The sequence below is a fragment of the Ascaphus truei genome, chromosome 14 (genome assembly GCF_040206685.1).
Source record: "Ascaphus truei isolate aAscTru1 chromosome 14, aAscTru1.hap1, whole genome shotgun sequence".
NCBI lineage: Eukaryota > Metazoa > Chordata > Amphibia > Anura > Ascaphidae > Ascaphus > Ascaphus truei.
The window spans coordinates 16,180,055-16,203,489 of NC_134496.1; the positions used below are offsets into that span (position 1 = coordinate 16,180,055).

Here is a 23,435-nt window from a genome sequence, read left to right on the forward strand (position 1 = left end):
ACACACCCTTAAAGAGCTACCTGATTTTAATTTTTTTAATTTGGCACCATGTACGCAGGTGTGAGTGTTCCTTTCTCCCACCCAGAAGCCGTGTCCCCACCTCACCAATCCCTAAAGCGATTCCACCTCACTCCAAGCGGTCCCGGAACCGGTTTAACAGGTCAAAAGAAGAAGACACCAAAAAAAAAATCATAATAATACAGGGTGGATCCTCCCCCCTCCGTTATTTCACAACGCATGTGCTCTCCGTGCAAACGCACAGTATCCTGCACGCTCCCCGAGGTGTGGAGACGATCGGACACTTTCTGGAGCCTTCAGGACACAGTCACACATTTCTTCTGGATTCGGACATCCTCAACAATTGATCTGGAGAGATCAGACCATCGCCTTCATCTCCCGGGCTGTCAGACGAGGATGGACCGGAATTTAATAAGACTTCCATTGAACCCAGTCAGGTAAATCGACCCTTTCTTCTGGATTCTGACACGACTTGCTTTCTCCCCATATTGGATCCAGAAAGGTTAGACCCTCCTCTTTGTTTCCGTTGTATCAGAAGAGATCTGGAGCTAAATTAGGTTCTTCTGGAATTCATCAGTATGAAAAAAAAGCTGACCTCCAGAAATTCACTTACCATTCCCCTAATTTTGACCCAGAAAGAGTTGTTCTGGATTTGGTATCCTGAAAGAATCGCCTAATTTCATTTCGAATTCGGAGATTTCTTGATTTTTCAGAAACACAGAAGGGGAAAAATCTAGTATCTACAGATTTTTTCTTCTTCTTGGATTTGCATCTTAAAACTTGATTCGGAAAGATTATTGATAGAAAATAAATAAATAATAACTTCTAAATAGTTTCTGGATTCAAAAACAAGAACCAGATTCTCAGCTTCTAGGAGATTCTAAAATTAGAAATAGGAATAATAAGAAACTTCTCGTCCCATTAAACTCTTTTTTTTCTTTCTTTCTAGATTCTGTCATTTAGACACTTCAGTTATTTTCATCTGGATATATAGATTTCTTCCAGACAATCAGACAAAGATAACAAGAGATCAAATGATTTCCTGGCAGGAATCTGAATCAATGAACTTTTCTGGACACTGATATCCCATTTATCCACACCCCTTCACCTCACACTGGATCCGCAGACATCGAACGGTCTTTTTTGGAGATCCTGTTAGAATGATCTAGAATTAAATGAGATTTGTCTTGACCTCTCGTATGTGAGAGAAAGATCTAAAAAGATACAGCCTGGAAAAGGTCTCAGATCCCAGTGTGAGAGAGGAAAGCGGGTTTGGATTAGGAATAACAGATCTAGTATGTATATAACAGATCCAGCGTGGGAAAGTAACAGATGCAGTTGAAAGTATGAACAGATGTGGAGAGATCCGGTGGTGAGAATCTGCTATGTGGTAATCTCATAGGATCCAGCATGAAGCAGAACAGATCCCCTGGGAAAATCTAATGGACCTATTTTGTAAAACCCCAGAATCTATCATTTGAGGGATCTAGCAGATCCCGTCCGGGTGATCTAACAGATCCAGTCTGGTAGGCGCTAACAGATACAAGATGCCGAGAGCTTTCCTGGTGAAGAAATCCTGTGCCGGATCAGGAAAGAGGAAGTGGGGAGAGGTTCCCGATGAGGAGAGAGGGGAGCTGTATATACCAGGTGAGTCCATCCGTCTGTCACCCCTGCGTAGCATGTAATATGATAGGACGTTTCTCCGCAGTGTATACAGACTTATTATCACATAATCATTGTGTGTTTAAAGACATTATAATATACAAACACACAGCCGGATCCGCGCGCGTCAGCTGATAATGAACGTTAATCAGGCAGCACCCCTCCGTTATGTGTGTGTGTGTCTCCCTCTCTATATATATATATATTTATTAAGGTTATGGTGGGTAAAAAAAAGTGACAAAAAACCCTCCACAGTATAGCATATAGCAACTGTAAATATTCCTGTATATTCATTTGCATGTCTTAGACAGGTCTGCAACCCTGTCTTTATATATATATATATATATCTTTATAGAGAGAGAGAGAGAGAGAGAGAGAGAGAGAGAGAGAGAGAGAGAGAGAGAGAGAGAGAGAGAGAGAGAGAGAGAGAGAGAGAGAGAGAGAGAGAGAGAGAGAGAGAGAGAGAGAGAGAGAGAGAGAGAGAGAGAGAGAGAGAGAGAGAGAGAGAGAGATCGAGATCTCTATATAGTAATGATAAAGAACACTTGTGGGTACATTTGCACATCTCAGACAGGTCCCCCAAATCAGCCGTACCCCCACAATTCCTCAGCATACACTGCAGCCATGGATTATGGGTAATGACATGCAAATGAGCCCAGTGTCAGTTTTTTTGCCTCTTATCCACTTTAACACGGACCCCTATAAGCGTACGCCTGCCCGCATTACACAGCTTCTCCTGGGTTACAGAAGTGCAGAGCCGGTAACCCTCCTCACAGACAGCTTATTTCCACCTTTGGGTCTCCTCAGTGTGGGAATGCTTACCGGCCTTGTCCTGGGAAGCTGGTCGTGATTGCATACCAGATACCCAGAGTGAGTTACGCTGAGTCACGGTGTAATGAAACCCCCCTGTGTGCAGGGGTGAGGACGAGCACATTGTCACTGCAGACCTGCCAATGTGCTCACGCTCTCTCCCATTGCTGGGCTGTGCGGGGTACGGGGGGCAGGGGGCACTCTTGTGCGCACTATAACTTATTTGCGTGCCATCTTGCGCTCACCTGTACATACAGAAGCAGACTGAGCTCTCTCACAGCTGGGTGTGGTGTGAAGGGCGAGTAATATGCTATTCCTGCCGCCCACGAGTGGCCTGTGTTTTTGTGATGGGTGGAGTAGGAATGGCTGCAGGTACTCTGCTCCCCCCCCCCCCCCCCACTCACACACACAGCTGTCACTGCACCTCCATCCTGCTCTGCAGCCTCCTCTGCTACTCCTGTACTGAACACACACGTCACTGCACCTCCATCCTGCTCTGCAGTCGCCTCTGCTACTCCTGTACTGACCTCACACACACAGCTCTGTCACTGCACCTCCATCCTACTCTGCTACTCCTGTACTGACCTCACACACACAGCTCTGTCACTGCACCTCCATCCTACTCTACTATTCCTGTACTGACCTCACACACACAGCTCTGTCACTGCACCTCCATCCTGCCCTGCAATTCCTGTACTGACCCAACACTCCATACTGTACTGCCACTACCTCTCCTCACACACTGCAGCCCCTCTCCTATTCCTGATCCCTCTCTCCTCCCCACGCAGTGACCCTGGGGTATGTGGCCCGAAAGGAGGTGGAGCCAGTGTGCGGTGATGTTGCCCTCGATCTGTCACTGCATCACTGCCGCTATGTGACGGGAGCCCCGCTGTACCGTGTGGCAGAGGGCGGAGCGGGCAGGACACCTGCTACACACGAACCAGGATCCCCCGGGCAGGTACATAGCACGCGACACCCGGCGGCAGGGGAAGGGTTAATGATACTTTTCCTTTACTGTACACAGCGCACCCTTCTGCTATTCCTGTACACACAAAGCGCACCCTTCTGCTATTCCTGTACACACAAAGCGCACCCTTCTGCTATTCCTGTACACACAAAGCGCACCGCTCTGCTAATCCTGTACACACAAAGCGCACCCTTCTGCTATTCCTGTACACACAAAGCGCACCCTTCTGCTATTCCTGTACACACAAAGCGCACCCTTCTGCTATTCCTGTACACACAAAGCGCACCGCTCTGCTATTCCTGTACACACAAAGCGCACCGCTCTGCTATTCCTGTACACACAAAGCGCACCGCTCTGCTATTCCTGTACACACAAAGCGCACCCTTCTGCTATTCCTGTACACACAAAGCGCACCCTTCTGCTATTCCTGTACACACAAAGCGCACCGCTCTGCTATTCCTGTACACACAAAGCGCACCCTTCTGCTATTCCTGTACACACAAAGCGCACCGCTCTGCTATTCCTGTACATACAAAGCGCACCGCTCTGCTAATCCTGTACACACAAAGCACACCGCTCTGCTATTCCTGTACACACAAAGCGCACCCTTCTGCTATTCCTGTACACACAAAGCGCACCCTTCTGCTATTCCTGTACACACAAAGCGCACCGCTCTGCTATTCCTGTACACACAAAGCGCACCCTTCTGCTATTCCTGTACACACAAAGCGCACCCTTCTGCTATTCCTGTACACACAAAGCGCACCCTTCTGCTATTCCTGTACACACAAAGCGCACCCTTCTGCTATTCCTGTACACACAAAACGCACCGCTCTGCTATTCCTGTACACACAAAGCGCACCGCTCTGCTAATCCTGTACACACAAAGCGCACCGCTCTGCTATTCCTGTACACACAAAGCGCACCCTTCTGCTATTCCTGTACACACAAAGCGCACCCTTCTGCTATTCCTGTACACACAAAGCGCACCGCTCTGCTATTCCTGTACACACAAAGCGCACCCTTCTGCTATTCCTGTACACACAAAGCGCACCGCTCTGCTATTCCTGTACATACAAAGCGCACCGCTCTGCTAATCCTGTACACACAAAGCGCACCGCTCTGCTATTCCTGTACACACAAAGCGCACAGCTCTGCTATTCCTGTACACACAAAGCGCACCGCTCTACTAATCCTGTACACACAAAGCGCACCGCTCTGCTATTCCTGTACACACAAAGCGCACCGCACTAGTGTTCCTGTACACACAAAGCGCACAGCTCTGCTGTTCCTGCACACACAAAGCGCACAGCTCTGCTATTCCTGTACACACAAAGCGCACCCTTCTGCTATTCCTGTACACACAAAGCGCACAGCTCTGCTATTCCTGTACACACAAAGCGCACCGCTCTGCTATTCCTGTACACACAAAGCGCACCGCTCTGCTATTCCTGTACATACAAAGCGCACCCTTCTGCTATTCCTGTACACACAAAGCGCACCGCTCTGCTATTCCTGTACACACAAAGCGCACCCTTCTGCTATTCCTGTACACACAAAGCGCACCGCTCTGCTATTCCTGTACACACAAAGCGCACCGCTCTGCTAATCCTGTACACACAAAGCGCATCGCTCTGCTATTCCTGTACACACAAAGCGCACAGCTCTGCTATTCCTGTATACACAAAGCGCACCACTGCTATTCCTGTACACACAAAGCGCACCATCTGCTATTCCTGTACACACAAAGTGCAGTGCTCTGCTATTCCTGTACACACAAAGCGCACCCTTCTGCTATTCCTGTATACACAAAGCGCACAGCTCTGCTATTCCTGTACACACAAAGCGCACCCTTCTGCTAATCCTGTACACACAAAGCGCACCGCTCTGCTATTCCTGTACACACAAAGCGCACAGCTCTGTATTCCTGCACACACAAAGCGCACCGCTCTGCTATTCCTGCACACACAAAGCGCACCGCTCTACTAATCCTGTACACACAAAGCGCACCGCTCTGCTATTCCTGTATACACAAAGCGCACAGCTTTGCTATTCCTGCACACACAAAGCGCACCATTCTGCTATTCCTGTATACACAAAGCACACCTCTCTATTCCTGTACACACAAAGCGCACCCTTCTGCTATTCCTGTACACATGAAGCGCACCGCTCTGCTATTCCTGTATACACAAAGCGCACCGCTCTGCTATTCCTGTATACACAAAGCGCACAGCCTGCTATTCCTGTATACACAAAGCGCACAGCTCTGCTATTCCTGTACACACAAAGCGCACCGCTCTGCTATTCCTGTACATACAAAGCGCACCCTTCTGCTATTCCTGTACACACAAAGCACACCGCTCTGCTATTCCTGTACACACAAAGCGCACCGCTCTGCTATTCCTGTACACACAAAGCACACCGCTCTACTATTCCTGTACACACAAAGCACACCGCTCTATTCCATAACACACAAAGCGCACCGCTCTGCTATTCCTGTACACACAAAGCGCACCGCACTACTATTCCTGTACACACAAAGCGCACAGCTCTGCTGTTCCTGTACACACAAAGCGCACAGCTCTGCTATTCCTGTACACACAAAGCGCATCGCTCTGCTATTCCTGTACATACAAAGCGCACCGCTCTGCTATTCCTGTACACACAAAGTGCACCGCTCTGCTATTCCTGTACACACAAAGCGCACTGCTCTGCTATTCCTGTACACACAAAGCGCATCGCTCTGCTATTCCTGTACACACAAAGCGCACAGCTCTACTATTCCTGTACACACAAAGCACACCGCTCTATTCCAGAACACACAAAGCGCACCGCACTACTATTCCATAACACACAAAGCGCACCGCTCTGCTATTCCTGTACACACAAAGCGCACCGCACTAGTGTTCCTGTACACACAAAGCGCACAGCTCTGCTGTTCCTGTACACACAAAGCGCACAGCTCTGCTATTCCTGTACACACAAAGCGCATCGCTCTGCTATTCCTGTACATACAAAGCGCACCGCTCTGCTATTCCTGTACACACAAAGTGCACCGCTCTGCTATTCCTGTACACACAAAGCGCACCGCTCTGCTATTCCTGTACACACAAAGCGCACCGCTCTGCTATTCCTGTATACACAAAGCGCACCGCTCTGCTATTCCTGTACACACAAAGCGCACCGCTCTGCTATTCCTTTATACACAAAGCGCACCCTTCTGCTATTCCTGTACACACAAAGCGCACCGCTCTGCTATTCCTGTATACACAAAGCGCACCGCTCTGCTATTCCTGTATACACAAAGCGCACCGCTCTGCTATTCCTGTACACACAAAGCGCACAGCTCTGCTATTCCTGTACACACAAAGCGCACCGTCTGCTATTCCTGTACACACAAAGTGCAGCGCTCTGCTATTCCTGTACACACAAAGCGCACCCTTCTGCTATTCCTGTATACACAAAGCGCACAGCTCTGCTATTCCTGTACACACAAAGCGCACCCTTCTGCTATTCCTGTACACACAAAGCGCACCACTCTGCTATTCCTGTACACACAAAGCGCACAGCTCTGCTATTCCTGCACACACAAAGCGCACCGCTCTGCTAATCCTGTACACACAAAGCGCACCGCTCTGCTAATCCTGTACACACAAAGCGCACCGCTCTGCTATTCCTGTACACACAAAGCGCACAGCTCTGTATTCCTGCACACACAAAGCGCACCGCTCTGCTATTCCTGCACACACAAAGCGCACCGCTCTACTAATCCTGTACACACAAAGCGCACCGCTCTGCTATTCCTGTATACACAAAGCGCACAGCTTTGCTATTCCTGCACACACAAAGCGCACCACTCTGCTATTCCTGTATACACAAAGCACACCTCTCTATTCCTGTACACACAAAGCGCACCCTTCTGCTATTCCTGTACACATGAAGCGCACCGCTCTGCTATTCCTGTATACACAAAGCGCACCGCTCTGCTATTCCTGTATACACAAAGCGCACAGCCTGCTATTCCTGTATACACAAAGCGCACAGCTCTGCTATTCCTGTACACACAAAGCGCACCGCTCTGCTATTCCTGTACATACAAAGCGCACCCTTCTGCTATTCCTGTACACACAAAGCACACCGCTCTGCTATTCCTGTACACACAAAGCGCACCGCTCTGCTATTCCTGTACACACAAAGCACACCGCTCTACTATTCCTGTACACACAAAGCACACCGCTCTATTCCATAACACACAAAGCGCACCGCTCTGCTATTCCTGTACACACAAAGCGCACCGTACTGCTATTCCTGTACACACAAAGCGCACAGCTCTGCTGTTCCTGTACACACAAAGCGCACAGCTCTGCTATTCCTGTACACACAAAGCGCATCGCTCTGCTATTCCTGTACATACAAAGCGCACCGCTCTGCTATTCCTGTACACACAAAGTGCACCGCTCTGCTATTCCTGTACACACAAAGCGCACTGCTCTGCTATTCCTGTACACACAAAGCGCACCGCTCTGCTATTCCTGTATACACAAAGCGCACCGCTCTGCTATTCCTGTACACACAAAGCGCACCGCTCTATTCCAGAACACACAAAGCGCACCGCTCTGCTATTCCTTTATACATAAAGCGCACCGCTCTGCTATTCCTGTATACACAAAGCGCACCGCTCTGCTATTCCTGTACACACAAAGCGCACCGCACTACTATTCCTGTACACACAAAGCGCACCGCACTACTATTCCTGTACACACAAAGCGCACCGCTCTGCTATTCCTGTACACACAAAGCGCACCGCTCTATTCCAGACTCTACAAAGCGCACCACTCTACTATTCCTGTACACACAAAGCACACCGCTCTATTACAGAACACACAAAGCGCACCGCTCTGCTATTCCAGAACACACAAAGCGCACCGCTCTGCTATTCCAGAACACACAAAGCGCACCGCTCTGCTATTCCTGTACACACAAAGCGCACCGCTCTGCTGTTCCTGTACACACAAAGCGCACAGCTCTGCTATTCCTGTACACACAAAGCGCACCGCTCTGCTGTTCCTGTACACACAAAGCGCACAGCTCTGCTATTCCTGTACACACAAAGTGCACCGCTCTGCTGTTCCTGTACACACAAAGCACACCGCTCTATTGCAGAATACACAAAGCGCACCGCTCTACTGTTCCAGAACACACAGCTCTCGTATGCCTGTATCGCTCTGCTATTCCTGTACACACACACACACGTTTACTCTACTACTTGTGTGCGTGCGCGCCTTCCAGCGCCCATGTTCCAGCCCTGCCACTGCCGGCAGCAGACAGGAAATAGTTCATGCTGTCTGTGATCTTACAATTCATCTATACACAATATCTCCAATATTGGATGTAAACTACTGCAACTGATGGAAACTATGCTTCACATATAGGCAATGTAAATGGTTCTCCTATAATGTCCCTTATGACCTGAGGCAATTACAGGCAGTCCTCGTTTTACAACAAATGGCTTATCCAACGCTATGCAATGCATACCTATGTTCATTTTTACAACGCCAAAATGGCTTATCCAACGCTCTTACGACGCTTTGCAAAGTTGTTTGTGTATATAATATTATACTATATAATATATTTTTATATTATGTTATATATTATATATATAATACAGTATATGCACTATATAATTTATGTGTGTGCTGCATATCTTATTGTCTGCGTAAAATATTTAGTGTATTCTAGCATTAAAAATGCCTTCAGGAACGGAACCTTTCATTTAAACAGTGTTCCTGTGGGAAAACGTGTTTCGCTTTACAACGTTTCGCTATCCAACGCCATTTTGAGTAACGCATTGCGTCGGATAACCGAGGACTGCCTGTATCTCAATCCCTACCACTGTTGTGTTTAGGCAGCCTAGATCACCCCCTGTATGTATAGCGACCTTGTGCTAACATACACAGATCTGTGCAAGTGAAGTACCTTATCAAAGGTCTCCTATATCCCCTGGAGACATGTATTGCTGGCATTTGACGCCTCTTTGGACCTCTATATACATATATAGGCGACCGGGCAGACTGGGACTTTTATCACTACACAGTACATGTGGATCGCCGGCACACGTTTGCATTGAGAACCTCTTTTACAGAATTGTCGGAGATGTTATACACGAGTACATTGGATAGTTATAGGGCAGCTATGAATGGATTACAAGGGATCCTCAGTAAGGGCCTGTGACTGGGTAACGCCCGGTGAATAAGCGGCTGATATTGCCTGCAGGCGGCCTGAGAAGTTCCAGTGTTCTCGAGGTCTGGAGTTGAGCCCTCTGCACTAGACCACACAACAGGTCAGGTTTTAAGGATATACCTGCTTCAGCACACGTGGCTCAGTCTTTGACTGAGCATCTGATAGAGCCACCTGTGCTGCAGCAGGGATATCCTGAAAACCTGGACCTATTGGAAGGGGATCTTGAGCACCCCTGCTCTAGAAAACTAGATTATGGGGGTGGGGGAAACTGAACTCCAACCACTGGAGCATTGACTGGTCCCCACTGTGCCCTTCTCCATGGGTAATGGAGGGAGGCTGTGCAGGAAGGAAGCCATTTCTTATGACAGATCAATTTACTGCTATCTGGAGGCAGAATTGACGGCTGTCCTGCACCCCTGGAGCAGAAGTGGCCAACTCCAGTCCTCAAGGGCCACCTACAGGCTTTCAGGATATCCCTGCTTCAGCACCGGTGGCTCAATTAGTGGACGAGTCATGAATACTGATTGAGCGCCTGTGCTGAAGCAGGGATATCCTGATCTGTTGGTAGCACTGGAGGACTAGCGTTAGCCACCCCTGCCCTAGTGCTTCCCCATCCTTAAACGAGGGCTCTAAACCCATCCATAGTGTAGGCGTAAACAGGGCCGCCAACAGTTTTCCTGGACCTCCCCCCCTCCATGTTGACGGCCTTGTGAGCCCCTCTACCCATTTATCCCCCCATCTCACAACACGCACCCCCCTCTGGTGCCACTCCGGATGCGGAAGCTGAGCCCAGCTGCCAGCAGCCAGACCGGACTCAAATTTCAGTGCCAGCCAGGTCCCCGCAGCCACCGGGAACAGTTGTCACAGGTTTTTCTCCCCCACCCAGCCTTGGGTGGAAGACCTCAGCTCCCAGGGCAGTGTCTTACAGAAAGCCATTCAAAATACTCTGCCCACTCATATGTAATGAATCCAGACGGCCTCCCTTTGTAAAGCATCTTTTTCCCATTCCCACCTCGGTGGACATACTCAAAAACAAAAAGCCTTGCAATATCACTTATACCAATATTCACTGCTTTAATGGCTTCACGTCTGACCAATATAGAGCTTTCCACATGGACACTTCAAAGCATCCACAATCCCCGTATTATCACACGTGAAGATATCTCCAAACTTGATGCCTTTACCACTTTTGGGATGGTTGAACGTCTCCACCGTAGCAAGGATAAGGTCAGCAGGGACCGGTATCTCCGTAAGCAGTCTCTTAACGCCAACTATATCAGCCTTCACCAATATGTCCCTGATAGGTTTTGCTCTTTTACGAGGATAAGGGTATTTTCTGAACAGATTGACATTCTTCTCTGGCATCTGCCAATGTCTACAGACTTTTTCCTCTGACCAAACAGTGCAGAAGGTGAATACATACAGCAGTGTAGTTTGAATCAGACGTGTGTGAAGTTCTCCTTGTTAGCTTAGCTACTTCTAAATCACATATCAGATCTCTACTCTGCTATTCCTGTACACCCCTTCTGCTGCTTTGATGCAGGCTCTGAGTGTCTTATCCGTCCGCAGGGTGAGCAGAGGTCGCTGTTCCGCTGCGCACTGTGCGACAAGAGCTTCTCGTACCAGCGGATGCTGAACCGTCACATGAAATGCCACAGCGAGGTGAAAAGGCACCGGTGTGACCACTGTGGCAAGGGCTTCAATGACACATTCGACCTCAAGAGACACGTGCGCACCCACACAGGTGAGGGCACGGCTTGAGAAGTGGTGGGTACCCAAGACATGGAGTAGTTAGTCCTATCCCCTCTGGCTAACTTTCACCTATCAAGCCAGAGGGAGCAGGACTAAGAAAACTAGCACAGGTAAGGTGGGGACAGGCCCAATGGAGTTGAGGGGGCTGTACAAGGAATAGGGGTGACCTGAGGGGTATGGGTGGAGCCAGCATGAAGGGCAGAGGCTTGGTGATGGAAAAAGTCATTTGGGTGGAGCCTCATATTCCCTTTACCCATTAGGTGTTCGTCCATACAAGTGCAGTCTGTGTGATAAGGCTTTTACTCAGCGCTGCTCACTGGAGTCCCACCTTAAGAAGATCCATGGGGTGCAGCAGAACTACGCCTACAAGGAACGGAGGAACAAACTCTATGTGTGCGAGGACTGTGGCTTCACAGCAGACAGCCAGGAGGGACACCTCCACCATCTCCAAGATCAGCACCCCAACAACGCCCAGCTCAGACGCACCACCAAGAAGTTGGCTGTAGCATTGCAGGACAGCGTCAGCTCCATGCTACAGGACAATCTTGTATGAACTTGTAACCCAGTCAACATCCCAAGATGGCTGTTATGGTTGTACCAGATGCTGTTGGCAGCTTCCAAGAGGACTGTCCTTGCTGTACAGTTGCTACAAGAGGAGGCACACTTGGTTCTCCAAGGTGGCTCCGTTGGCTAGAGCCTTTAACCAAACTACAAAGATGGTGGCTGCTTCATCCATGCCTTTACTCACTCAAGCTTGCCACAGCTATTACTTTGACTACATGCAAGATGGACTACTAGTATTCTAGTAACTGCTTTTGCCCATATCCAAGATGGCTGCCATTGCCACCTCCATTCAATGCAAGATGGCAGCCAGTGCTTCTAGCTATTGCCTTTTGTATCTACAGCAGGGGAGCTGGGGTGAATGCAGTATATGTATACAGAGGAGCAGAGGATGTGCTATGTACAGTTTGTTCATGCAATCCATATTTAGGATGCAGCCCATTAAACACTCAGACCACTCTGCTCCTATATGGGTTAATTAACCCTTTGTGTCAGAACTGACAACACCTGAATAAAATGGAGCAGTGACCATCTGCTCTTCCTAGAAACCAAGCATTTATATATTGTATGTCATACGGTCCCTAACGTGCGAGCCCTCGACGTTTGTGGGACACTCAGAGGTTTAAACAGGTAACTGACCCTTTAACCCAGAGGTTCTCAACTCCAGACCTCCCAACAAGACAGGTTCATCTGGAGGACTGGAGTAGAGAACCCACTTTATCTGGATCTGGTCATCAGGTCACTGGTTCCAACCCTACAGGAACACAAGACACTTCATTCATTATAGGTTTTTATTAATGTTTGATCTGCCAGAATGACTTCCATATTAGTAACGCAAGACAGAAGGGAGTAGAGACGGCAATGTACGTGTGACTGAGGGAGCGAGAGACAGGGGAAGGGCTTCAGACGTTCATTTCCATCCCTCCCCAAAATACCTTAACCCCATGACACTGCGGTACAGAAGGAAAATTGGCAAAATATATGCGGCCGCCTGGATTTCTAGGATGTGGGGTAAGGGGCTTTGTCCCATAATCTTAGTTTACATTAAATTAATAAGGAATTTGAGGGAAAATTGCCAGTTTAGCTACAGAAAAAGAAACATGTTTTCCGCTAATGTTTGGGATCAGGAAAAAGTGCCGTAACGTTAAGGGGGAAGATGAGTTATGGCCACAAATTCTTAAGCGGTAACAAATACAGGAATGTAAGGAATAGGGACACTCGCTAATGCAACAGAAGGAATGCACCCACACGTTTAATGGGGTGGGCCTAGGAATGTCGGGGAACCCCACTAGTAACGGGGCTTTGCTTGATCACATTCTCCCTCGGTTAAGAAGCACAAACAAGATTTTCAAAGGGCAGCCATATTTACAGAGCTGGACCTTGTAAGGAGGAGACTTGGGTTTTGCAAATCTGGCCGTGTCCTAAGAGGGGGCAGGGAAAAGCCAGGTGCGTTTGGCAAAATAACTCAACTTCAAAGACTTAAAAGTGCAGAGTCTGAAAAGATGTGGGTGAAATCAATGGATGGGAACAAGCTGCCTCCGTTTATAGGGCAAAGAGGAGGAGCTGGAAACCAAGGAGACAGGACACAGGTGACTAGGGAGTGGCTGTGCCCACCTGCGGGGGAGGCAACGATGCCTCATTACAGGGGGATGGGTGAAATAAAGGGTAGCAGGGGACATGGTAACATGGAAGCCCCTTTAGGAAGTGGCACAGACATGGGGAGGGGTGAGGGGGCTTCACAAGGGTTTCCCTTCCAGAGAAATGACTGTGTTGCCACCCAGTTTCTCAGCGAGGGTACAGCGGTCCTTGATGTCTTCTTTATGGTTTACTTGCCACTCATGCTTGATACCTGGAAATGGCAAATAAAGGTTTAGTAAAGAGTCATGGGGGGGGATGGCCCTTCTAATGCCAGCTGCACAGGGCAAGGGAGGCCTGCCCTTCTAATGCCCCCTGTGCATGGCATACAAGTCAGTGTGACTGAGGGAGGCTGGCACAGCTGCACCCCACACTGTACACGTGCAGTGTTTGCATGCCCTAGGGTGGTATAAGGGGGAGGCTGGCACCAGCGCACACAGGTCATCGTCTAGCTGTGTAAGGGGGAGCAGGCAGGCATCTTAGTCTCACCTGTCAACTTCTTCTTGATTGCGTCTTTAGAGCTGGCGTAGATCATTTTGCTTTTCAGTGGTGCGTTCTCAGGAGCCCTGCGTGACGATAACACATCTGGTTACAGAACGCATGGCTATCCAGGTGGGCTGGCACATTCTCACATTCACCAAAACCAACAACCCAACTGCAGCCAGGCAGGGCCCGCAGGATTGGGACTTAAAGTAACGGTTCTGTGTGCTGCCCACTCACATTGTACAGCCAGGAGGAGAAAAAATAAAATAAATAAACACTTTGTTTGACGTTCTTAATCACCCGGTCCCAAAACATTTCATTACTTTTAATACTGCTACTTAAAAATCACTACTAAAGCCCAGGATAATCATACCCAATTCATGCCACTGCTGGTATCCATCACTTAGAGCACCAGACATTATCACTAGATAAATAATTCTATATTTTGCTCCAATACAGGCTTTTTAATGGAGCTAGATAAAGAGCTGTATCAGGCATTGGCCACAGGGTGGCACTGCAGCTCCAGAGAATGTCAGATTGAGCATGGTCTTTGATAGCGCCTGTCGGACGAGAAACGCGTCAGAGGACCCTGCATCTCTGCTCTCATGTTTATTTAATAAATACTTTATTATTGGCCATTTGCCTCCAGCGCTATCCTTGCTGTGATCAGCCTTTTCTCCAGATCTCTTCAGCATGGACTTGGCCCTGTCTTCAGCAGTGCAGATCCAAACCGAGCCACCCTGCCCCCTATGGCTTAGTCCCTGGTGGCCACGCACGGTACAGTCCATCTGTCAGCGTGTGCGCACAAGGCGCAATCGTCTTTGCCAAAAGACAAGATTGGTCTTTTGGCACGGTGGCCACATCAGGGCGGCGGTTCAACCAATGAGGGCTAACCAGCCGCATGGTCATGGCCACGCCCCTGCCACCAGTGGCCTGGAGTCCGTCAGGTCACACGGATGCAGGAGTGCCGGCAGACACCCTGTTGCACGCATTGGGGCTTAGCGTGCCCCAAGAGTCAGGCTGCCATGCACCCATCCCAAGAGAACACCCAGTTATCTATGAGCCAGTTCAGGTAAGAGGGAGAGGGGAAAAAAAAAAAAACCAACGCAAAGTGGGAAGTTCTAGGTATGCCAGACACTGCCCCAAAAGTTCGCATGTCCTGCAACAGATGGACTGGTGTGCCAGGTTCAGTAAACCATAGCACAGCAGCCAAGGAGCCAAATGAAAGGTTGCACCATGCTTTGCAAGCCACAAGAAAATTAGGAGCAGGCACTCATTTGGTGACAGATTTTTAAAGTTGTCCTACCATAGCAATGCCAGGCAATGAAGGAGACAGGGCCTATCCTGCCAGTCCTACAATTACAAACACTGTGCCATCAGCCCTCAACTAACCCACAAGTATCACAGGAAAAGATGCAGAACAGATTCCAAACAATGCTTTCTTTAGTCTGTGTCCAAGTACTATCTCAGCCCCCCCAAAACTAGGGGTGCCTCTACCTCCCTAATCTGATCAGTCTGAGGACATTGCAGCAGCTTCCCCACCAGAAAGATGCCTACTGCAAGTGCTCTTCCAAAAACCACATCATCCAGTCCTCAATGTACCAGGCTCGTCAAGTCCCTGGCCCTTGCTGCCACCTCTACTGCCCTCCCAACCAAAAGATGAAAACTTGTGTCTTCTACTCTAAACGATCAGCCCTTGCAGGTCTAGAACTCAGCTAGAAGCTCCATTCCCCCCCATTCCAAACAAGTTGCCCCCACAATATTAAACTCAGGTTCCCTTTATTTTTGTTTACAAACAGTGGAAACTTGCACCCTAAACCCATCCACCAGAACTCACTAGATAAGGTAGGTTCTTCCCATGTCTCCGTGTCAAACTGCCTAGCTGGATCCTACACCCATTCTAGAAGCCCTTCGCTCCCACCATACCACACATCTGCTCACCAGAAGATGAAGACCAGATCCTCCTTCTTTGTCTCCTTGGTCTCGTAGGTGGCGTCATAGAGGGCGTAACGGCAGTCTGCGTGGGGCAGCATGTTTACAAATTCCATGAAGCAGTCGTCCACATCGTCACCCACCAGGATCTCCTTCCCCTCCTCCAGGATGATGCTCTTCTTGTCGCAACTCAGGCAGAAGAGCACAGCCTTCTTGCGCTTCTTGATCTCTTCTTGGGTGGACGCTTTGCGCACCTTCATGTCATTGAACACCTGGATCACCCGATCGTCCACTGTCACGCCTGATGCCTGGAAAGAAGGAGAGAGAGACCACAATAAGAGGCTTGAAGATTTGCTTACATCACATGACTGGAATGGATGCCCTAGCTGTGGCATGTCAGGTCCTAGAAGTGTCAGTTTGCCTTCTCACTCAACCCAGTGAGAATTCGCTCTTCTAGCAAGTTGTCCAGCCCTGTAGGTGCCCTCCTTTGCCTGGAGGCAGCACACTCTAGAGCAGGGGTGCTAAACTCAGGCACTCAAACCCCATCCCTCCAACAGGTCAGGTTCAGGACATACCTGCTTCAGCACAGATGGCTGAAGCGGAGATATCCTGAAAACCTGAACCTGTTGGGGGGTTGAGGATTGGAGTTGCGCTCCCCTGCTCTAGAAGAGCAGTCTAGTAAGTTTGCCACGTGGCAAAATGGAAGTGTTGTGACAGAAGCACTCACACTTTGAATTTTGCACAAGACGATTTGCACACGCGACAGCGGGGGACAGTTACAACGCTATTGCGACTCATGAGTTGCAACATGATCGTTAGTAACAATGAGTCATGTTGCTGTACTTTTCTGCAATGATCAAGTCATCAGGTTTCGTGCAAATTCAAAGGCATTTAGTTTTCTACTTCAATCCATACATTGATCATCATTTACTTGCGAATGCCAAGTCAGTGGAATATTTGCCAGATTTCAGGGCCTAAGATAGCAAACCATCACACCGATTTACAATAAACAGATAATTTGAAATGTTTTGTATCGAGTATGAAATACCTACCAATATTCTTATTTAACAAAGTGTTGTATAATATGGCAAATATGGAACTATGAGGACCACACACACACCACACACACGTGTGGCAAGTTTAATTCCTATCATACACCGCTGCTCTAGAAGCTCCAGCTTCTTGTGTACACCCAGCAACTCATATGACCATAGGAACAGAACCACCAACTACTCTGCCCACCTAGTCTTCCCACCTGCTGTAAGACACTTGACCGTTGGCTTTTATATTTGGGATAGCCCCCCAGCTTGTTGGAAGCCTCTTTTCAGAGCAAATGCTCCATTGAACAGCCCATTCCCTGCCTCAGTCCTAGAAGCCCATGGCGTCGAGAAAATGCAGGAACTGAATCAATTGGGAGCAAATGGAAAAGGAATTCTGCAACTCAAGATCTCAGAGGAAGGAGAACTCAGACAGTATAAATAGACTGCATAGGGATGGGGGATTAGCCAACAGAAACACCAGTGCCCGCAAGCCTGGTATGTGTACAGTGTCAAAACACTTTATATTTAACCCATTAAAACCTTCAGTCATGATCTACAATTCCTTTAATGTTATAGTATGGATAGCCATGCTCTAGATACTTGCTGCACATTAACAGTGTCAATTTGAGAGTGCCTGGGAATAGACTTAATGATTCACTCCAAGACTCGTCTCCATCCTGTAAAGTTAAAGCAAAACCAGTTTGATGCAGAGGATAAAACTGCACTGATGTTTATCTAACCAGAACCTATTATATGTTTCAGAAACACCCCAAAGCAGATCTGTAGGTATTGAACACATCCCCCCATATACATGACCATAGCAGCCACTGCTCGCTCGCATCGTAACCCAAATATATCTATAGGTCAGACTTGCAAAAACAGACAAACGTTCATCTTGAACTTTGCCGTCCTATTCACTTGTACACCTGGTAGAACCAAGGAGCCCCCACCTTCCATGCAGACGGCATTGCATGTCATGTAGGCAATTATTCCATCATGCCTGTTGGTTGACACAATCAAGCTCGAGACATTCTACTGACAGCCAGATGGAAGCCCATATGCTCAAGTCCCCGCCAGGGTGCTCTCAATATTTGTAGCCTCTTGGCTGTCAGAGGAATCTGCAAGGCTTTGAAGAGTTAAATATTGACTAATTTTCTAATCGAACACAGGACAAATGGGTAAGCGATTGGGATGCAATCACAAACAGGCAACCGAGGGTCTCAAATATTGACACCTTTGTGACTTTAGAAATGCCCCAGAAGCCATTTCCTATTCAAGCAAAGCAATGTGCATGTTAACAATTAACTGCATGCAAGATCACTATCCATATTTAAAGCCGTGTGTGGCAATATTAAATACCTAAACCCTTTGAGTTGCTATGGAAAGCATCAGAGGCTATATGTATATTCATAGAAGCCCCAACTATTTTACTTAACATCGAGCGCAGGTTTAATAGTCTGGCAAATGGGCCTAGACAATCGGCTAACAATATATTAAACTTAAATAGCGACTTGAGAAGTGATCAGTGAAAATATTCAAAGCTTAGGCAATTTCTTTACGAACCCCCCAATTTTATACCTTTCAAAAGTCAAACATTGAAAAGTATCCCGAGTACATATAAATATTGCTGTTAGTCCTACATGTTCATTTAACAGGTCAGTATAATATCCAAGAAAAGAAAATATGGCAGAGTTGTGAGGAACAGAAAACGCAGCATCAATTTTCCAACAACACCTTGAATAAAGTCATTTTCCTAGTGTACAGACTGATCTGCGTATATAAATATTCCCAACACTGAACAGAGGTAAGTTATTCTGCACCCAGGAACCTTAAAATCCCAGCACTGTGCCAACGGAGTCAGTAGCATGATGGGGAGAAAACCAGAGGCAGGTTAAAGCATGGTTTACCCCACACCAGTTCTAAGTGTTTGATGATGCAGGCCTCACCCGTACAAGGTGGGAAGATTTGTGCATATGGGCGAGTCAGTGCAGGAAGCACGAGGAGTGGAAGGTCTGTCCATACAAGATCTTCAACTTCACAACCCTTTCATGTCAAGGCCAATTCCATGTCGCAGGTCAAATTATTATTTTTAACCTGTGTAATTTGCTTTTAGAAATAGTCAAATCAAAGCAATGGTCATCTTGTGATAATTGGGGTTTCCTTTTGGTATACCGATCAAGATACAGTACTCAGGACCAAATCAAACCGAGTGATATCTGTTTAATTGAAAATAAGTGACTGAAATATAATAAGATATTTTGAAAGGGTCAATTAACAAAACAATGACAGCTGCGCTGGCTAATGGTCAAATGTCATTTAACAAAACATGGAGGTATTTTTTACAATCTTTATTTTGGTGTTCAGCCTCGGGTCCCAAATTAAAAGGAAATAGTGTGCATCTTTGAAAGTAGTAATGAGGCTGCAATTGGGCAAAGATTTAACAGCCGTTATCCAAAGGGGCAATTACTGGATACAAAGCAGAATTGTTACTTTGAAGGGGATTCAACCTTTACAAAGGCCTCACTGGCATCAGGTTAATCAGACAGGTGGGAGCAGCAGTAACGGGCACTGAATGAGTGGGGAATGCGATATAGTAGGGTGCGGCCTAGTGCAGAGAGGTGGGAGGGATAGGCAGTCACATGTTGGAAATGTCAGTTGCCAATAGAATCTATACGAGATAGACAGGGGGGGGGGGGGGGGGGATGAGGAGAAGAGAATCAGCAATAAAACAGTCATTTAGGCCTCAAAATCCCATTTACGTCTCACTGCAAGCTTTCCTGTCAAATCCTTTAGTGGTTTCCAACCACAGAGAATATCCATGTCCATTTATGGGCCTAAATATTGTAACCATTTTAATGATACAGTCAACATCATCTGAGATCACGCTGGCATTGTTGCAGCTCTAGGACTGCCCCTTTAATATGCAGCTGTGCAGTTCAATTGGGGGCTTGGGTTCACACATGTGACAAACTTCATCAGTATCAATAGTATCCAATGGCACACCATGCAGAACCTCCCAATATGAGCAATATTACTTGTTCTGTGTATGTATTAGTCATACACAGGCGTTATTTTCCATGCAGTACCCTGTCCCATAGAGCTTACCATGCAAGGCGAATGGGGATATGTCCCAATAGTAAGCGGGCCCTTATCACTAGGATATGAATCTTCATCATTTGCTGTTGACAACTAAACAGGCTGCAATACAACTGCAGGGAAGAGGAAATAATGACAGCATTCTGACCAGGCAGATGCCAGGAAACAAAGCACCAGCAACATACCACCTGCCAACATGTATCCATGCAACACCACTCATTCTGTGGGACACCAAATCAAAGCACTAAAGATCCAGACTACATAATGCTGCAGATTTAAAACCCTAAGCAGCTCTTAATTTAGAGAACTGCAATATTTCTATAATCTACTGAAATATAATGGCAATTTCACATTCATTTAAAGGGTCAGTCCCTCTTACAAGTGACTGAACTGGGAGTTAATTTAATGGATTTGTGTCACGTCAATAAAAATCATTTTTTATATCCTGAAACCATTTACTCTTTTGCAGAGACCTTTCAGAAACAAAGATAGATGTATGCATGTATATTTTTCATTCAATTTAGGAATCACTATTAATTTAGGTAATGGCAATTCTTAATATTTGTGTTGAAGTGGGGATACAGTGTCAAATCCCCATTTTAATTATTCTATATTTATTGTTATTGTCCCAAGTGTCTAAAAAAGGACTTAACTCACTGAATATAGGATGCCCAAGAACAGCAGCACTTAATGACAAATTAGATCATTAAAAAAAAAAATCAGGAATAAGATAATGAACCCTCTTCTAGACGTGGGGACTGCACCGTCAAATTAATGTATTCCACATGAATTGAGCTGAACAGTTACATTTCTTCGGAGTCCCTCCTGCACAGGGAAAGTACGCACGTGGTCAGTTACCATGTCCCCTCTGAAAGTCTAGATATCAGAGCTTTATGATAAAGATGCAGGTAACCAGACAGCCATATAATCCTCCATCTTTAATAAACCCATTTTAGCAGATATGCACTGGCAGAGATTAAGACCAAGATGTAGAGTTGGGATAATCAATCTCATGATAATGACCTGAAATTTATTGAACCAGTTTCCTGTTTGCAATCACCTTTTCACCCTCAACTGAACCAGGGGATGTCCATGTGAGCTCAACCCTAGCGCCTCACCCTCTGGGGACCAACCACTTCTCCAGTAATGTAGCTCATTGACAAGTGCCAGGCTTGCTCTGAGGGGCCAATATAAAGTTGTAACGTCATCGGGAGCAGACATTGCAACTTTTGTCATTTGAAACCAATAACCATCTCATGTGTCAGAACTGGCACAAACAAATGTCAGGGCCCCAGGTGATGTAACCACGGAGGAGTCCTACCCCTGATCCACACGTAACAATGTGGGGGAGGTAGTGCAGCTTTAAACTGCATGTCACTGTCCAAAAAAAAAAAAAATGTGTGATTCCCATGGGTGACTAGCTTGCCCATGCCAAAAGTTTCTAATCTAGACCTATTGTGGAGATAGTGTTGCTATTCAGTTCTAAATGTGCAGTGAAAGACCTCAGCCATGCAACCTCTGTCACTGCCAAATGCTCGCATCAATGCACCAGAATGCACACCTGTAGTGGTGCAAAGAGGTACACACACCAAGCCACCAAACCCCGGCCTGCGAAGGGAGCCACCGACCCTCACTGTGCCATGCAGCAGGCAGGTTACAGGAAGGGCCCCTCCGCACAGGAGCATGCTGGGATACAGCAAGACCATGATGTTTTGCCAACCCCCCTATATATTGTATATAGCCTGACCTACACATCTGTGTGATTCGGTAACCCTCAGTGACAATAGCATCGACGCTACAGGGCATGGGGTCCGCGCGCGCCGCCTGTCGGGAGACCCCCAATGAGATGAGGGAGAGCGCGCGCAGCCAACAATCCGGGGCACGCAGACAGCACAATGTATGCGAGGACCAGAACCTAGAGAATGCCCGGGGGGGGCACCGCCACCTGGCGCGCGCGGACACCCGCCCCTCGGGCACAGCATGAGGCACGCGTGAGGCCCCCCCTTCAGCGCAAGCATCTTTCCCTAGATGTGTCCATATTAAGTGTTCCCTCAGGAAAAATAGGCGCGCCGTGACGCTGGGTAAGAGGCGTGGCTTCCCTTACCATCGCCTCGAGGCGTGAAACAGAAACCGCACAGCCGGCGCGCGCATAACAAAAAAAAATAAAAAAAAGAGGGGCGCGAGGCAGTGGAGATGCGCGCGCAGCACACCTGCGCCGCGAGACGCCAGGCCCGCGCCGTATCCAACGGTAGCCGCAGAGACCGCGCGCGCGCCAAGGAGCCACGGCCGCCATTAGCGGTCAGCGCAGGAGTGCCGTGTGCGGAAAGGAGGAAGGTAATACGAGACTGGACGGACAGAAGGGGTGAGATATTACAGGGGAGGGAGTGGACTACACAGCAAAAGGGATTGAGGAGACCGCGGCATCGCTAAATAGTCGTGGCAAACGCCGACTGGGGTGGCGGCAATGAATGGGCGCTGTCAGGGAGGGCGCAGGAAATGGCGGCCGCGTGAGGGAGCGGCCCGGGTAGCTTCCCTTCAGTAGTGGTGGGGGGGGTAGGGAGAACACCCGAGGTACTTACCATTATTTATCCGAATATGGGGGCGAAGATGCGCTGAGGTTTCGGAAGGAGAGGAGGCCGCTGGTAGCTTCGCGATGGCAGGGGAAGTCAGAAGGGCCGTACCACTGCCTGCGAGGCTCACACTGAAATGAAGTCTCCCTACAGCCGCCTTCCGCTTTCTTTAAGAGCGGCACAATGAGCGGGAGGGGCTGCTTCCTGTCCCTGCGCGCGGAGGGTGTCGGGAGTTGTGGTCCAGCGCGGATGGGCGGGGCCTGGAGCGCGGCTGGGCGGGGCCTGGAGCGTGGCTCCCTACTACAGAGCTAGGAGTGGGCGGGTCCCGGTAGAACGTTTGACAGGTGGGGGCGGGGCTTGCGGTTACACTCCTGGTGGTGGGCGGGGCTTGTTCAGTGCACGATCAGCTGATCTAGGTGTAAAGCAAAGTGATGTGTACAGATGGAAATAGCCCACAATTTATCATATGAATATCTATATCGCTATATCTATACACACACGTGTGTGTTGCGATCTGTGGTGTGTGTATATATATATATATATATATGTTTTTTTTTCGTATAACGTATGTCCTGTTTCAGCATCTCATTTGTGATGTACGAGTCTGCACACGCCTGTCTCACTTTTAGTACATAGATTATTAAGAGCAATTTGTAACTAATTGATGCC

General features: G+C 48.0%; 3 protein-coding genes across 8 annotated transcripts in view; 2 read left to right on the forward strand and 1 right to left on the reverse strand.

The window, feature by feature from the left end:
- Positions 1-218: 218 nt before the first annotated feature.
- Positions 219-13,497, forward strand: OVOL1 (ovo like transcriptional repressor 1). Of its 2 annotated transcripts, XM_075569845.1 has the most exons (5): positions 219-520; positions 968-1,665; positions 3,279-3,448; positions 11,267-11,441; positions 11,710-13,497. In XM_075569845.1, the coding sequence occupies exons 2-5, from the start codon at positions 1,566-1,568 to the stop codon at positions 12,000-12,002; spliced, it is 738 nt and encodes a 245-aa protein (XP_075425960.1). In that variant the 5' UTR covers positions 219-520; positions 968-1,565; the 3' UTR covers positions 12,003-13,497. The 2 variants fall into 2 exon arrangements, with proteins under 2 accessions (XP_075425960.1, XP_075425959.1); XM_075569844.1 differs by lacking the exon at positions 219-520 and having other exon boundaries at positions 860-1,665.
- On the reverse strand, positions 12,788-22,964 carry CFL1 (cofilin 1). Its single transcript, XM_075569846.1, has 4 exons — positions 22,776-22,964; positions 16,070-16,368; positions 14,135-14,211; positions 12,788-13,859 (listed from the first exon to the last, which is right to left on the reverse strand). The coding sequence occupies exons 1-4, from the start codon at positions 22,776-22,778 to the stop codon at positions 13,747-13,749; spliced, it is 492 nt and encodes a 163-aa protein (XP_075425961.1). The 5' UTR covers positions 22,779-22,964; the 3' UTR covers positions 12,788-13,746.
- Positions 22,326-23,435, forward strand: part of MUS81 (MUS81 structure-specific endonuclease subunit) — a 138,006-nt gene continuing 136,896 nt past the window's right edge. Inside the window, exon 1 of one of the 5 annotated variants that reach the window (XM_075569839.1) lies at positions 22,326-22,558. The gene's annotated coding sequence lies outside the window, so the exon portion shown is untranslated. The remainder of the gene's footprint in view (positions 22,559-23,435) is intronic. The other 4 variants (XM_075569838.1, XM_075569840.1, XM_075569841.1 and 1 more) reach the window with 4 other exon arrangements.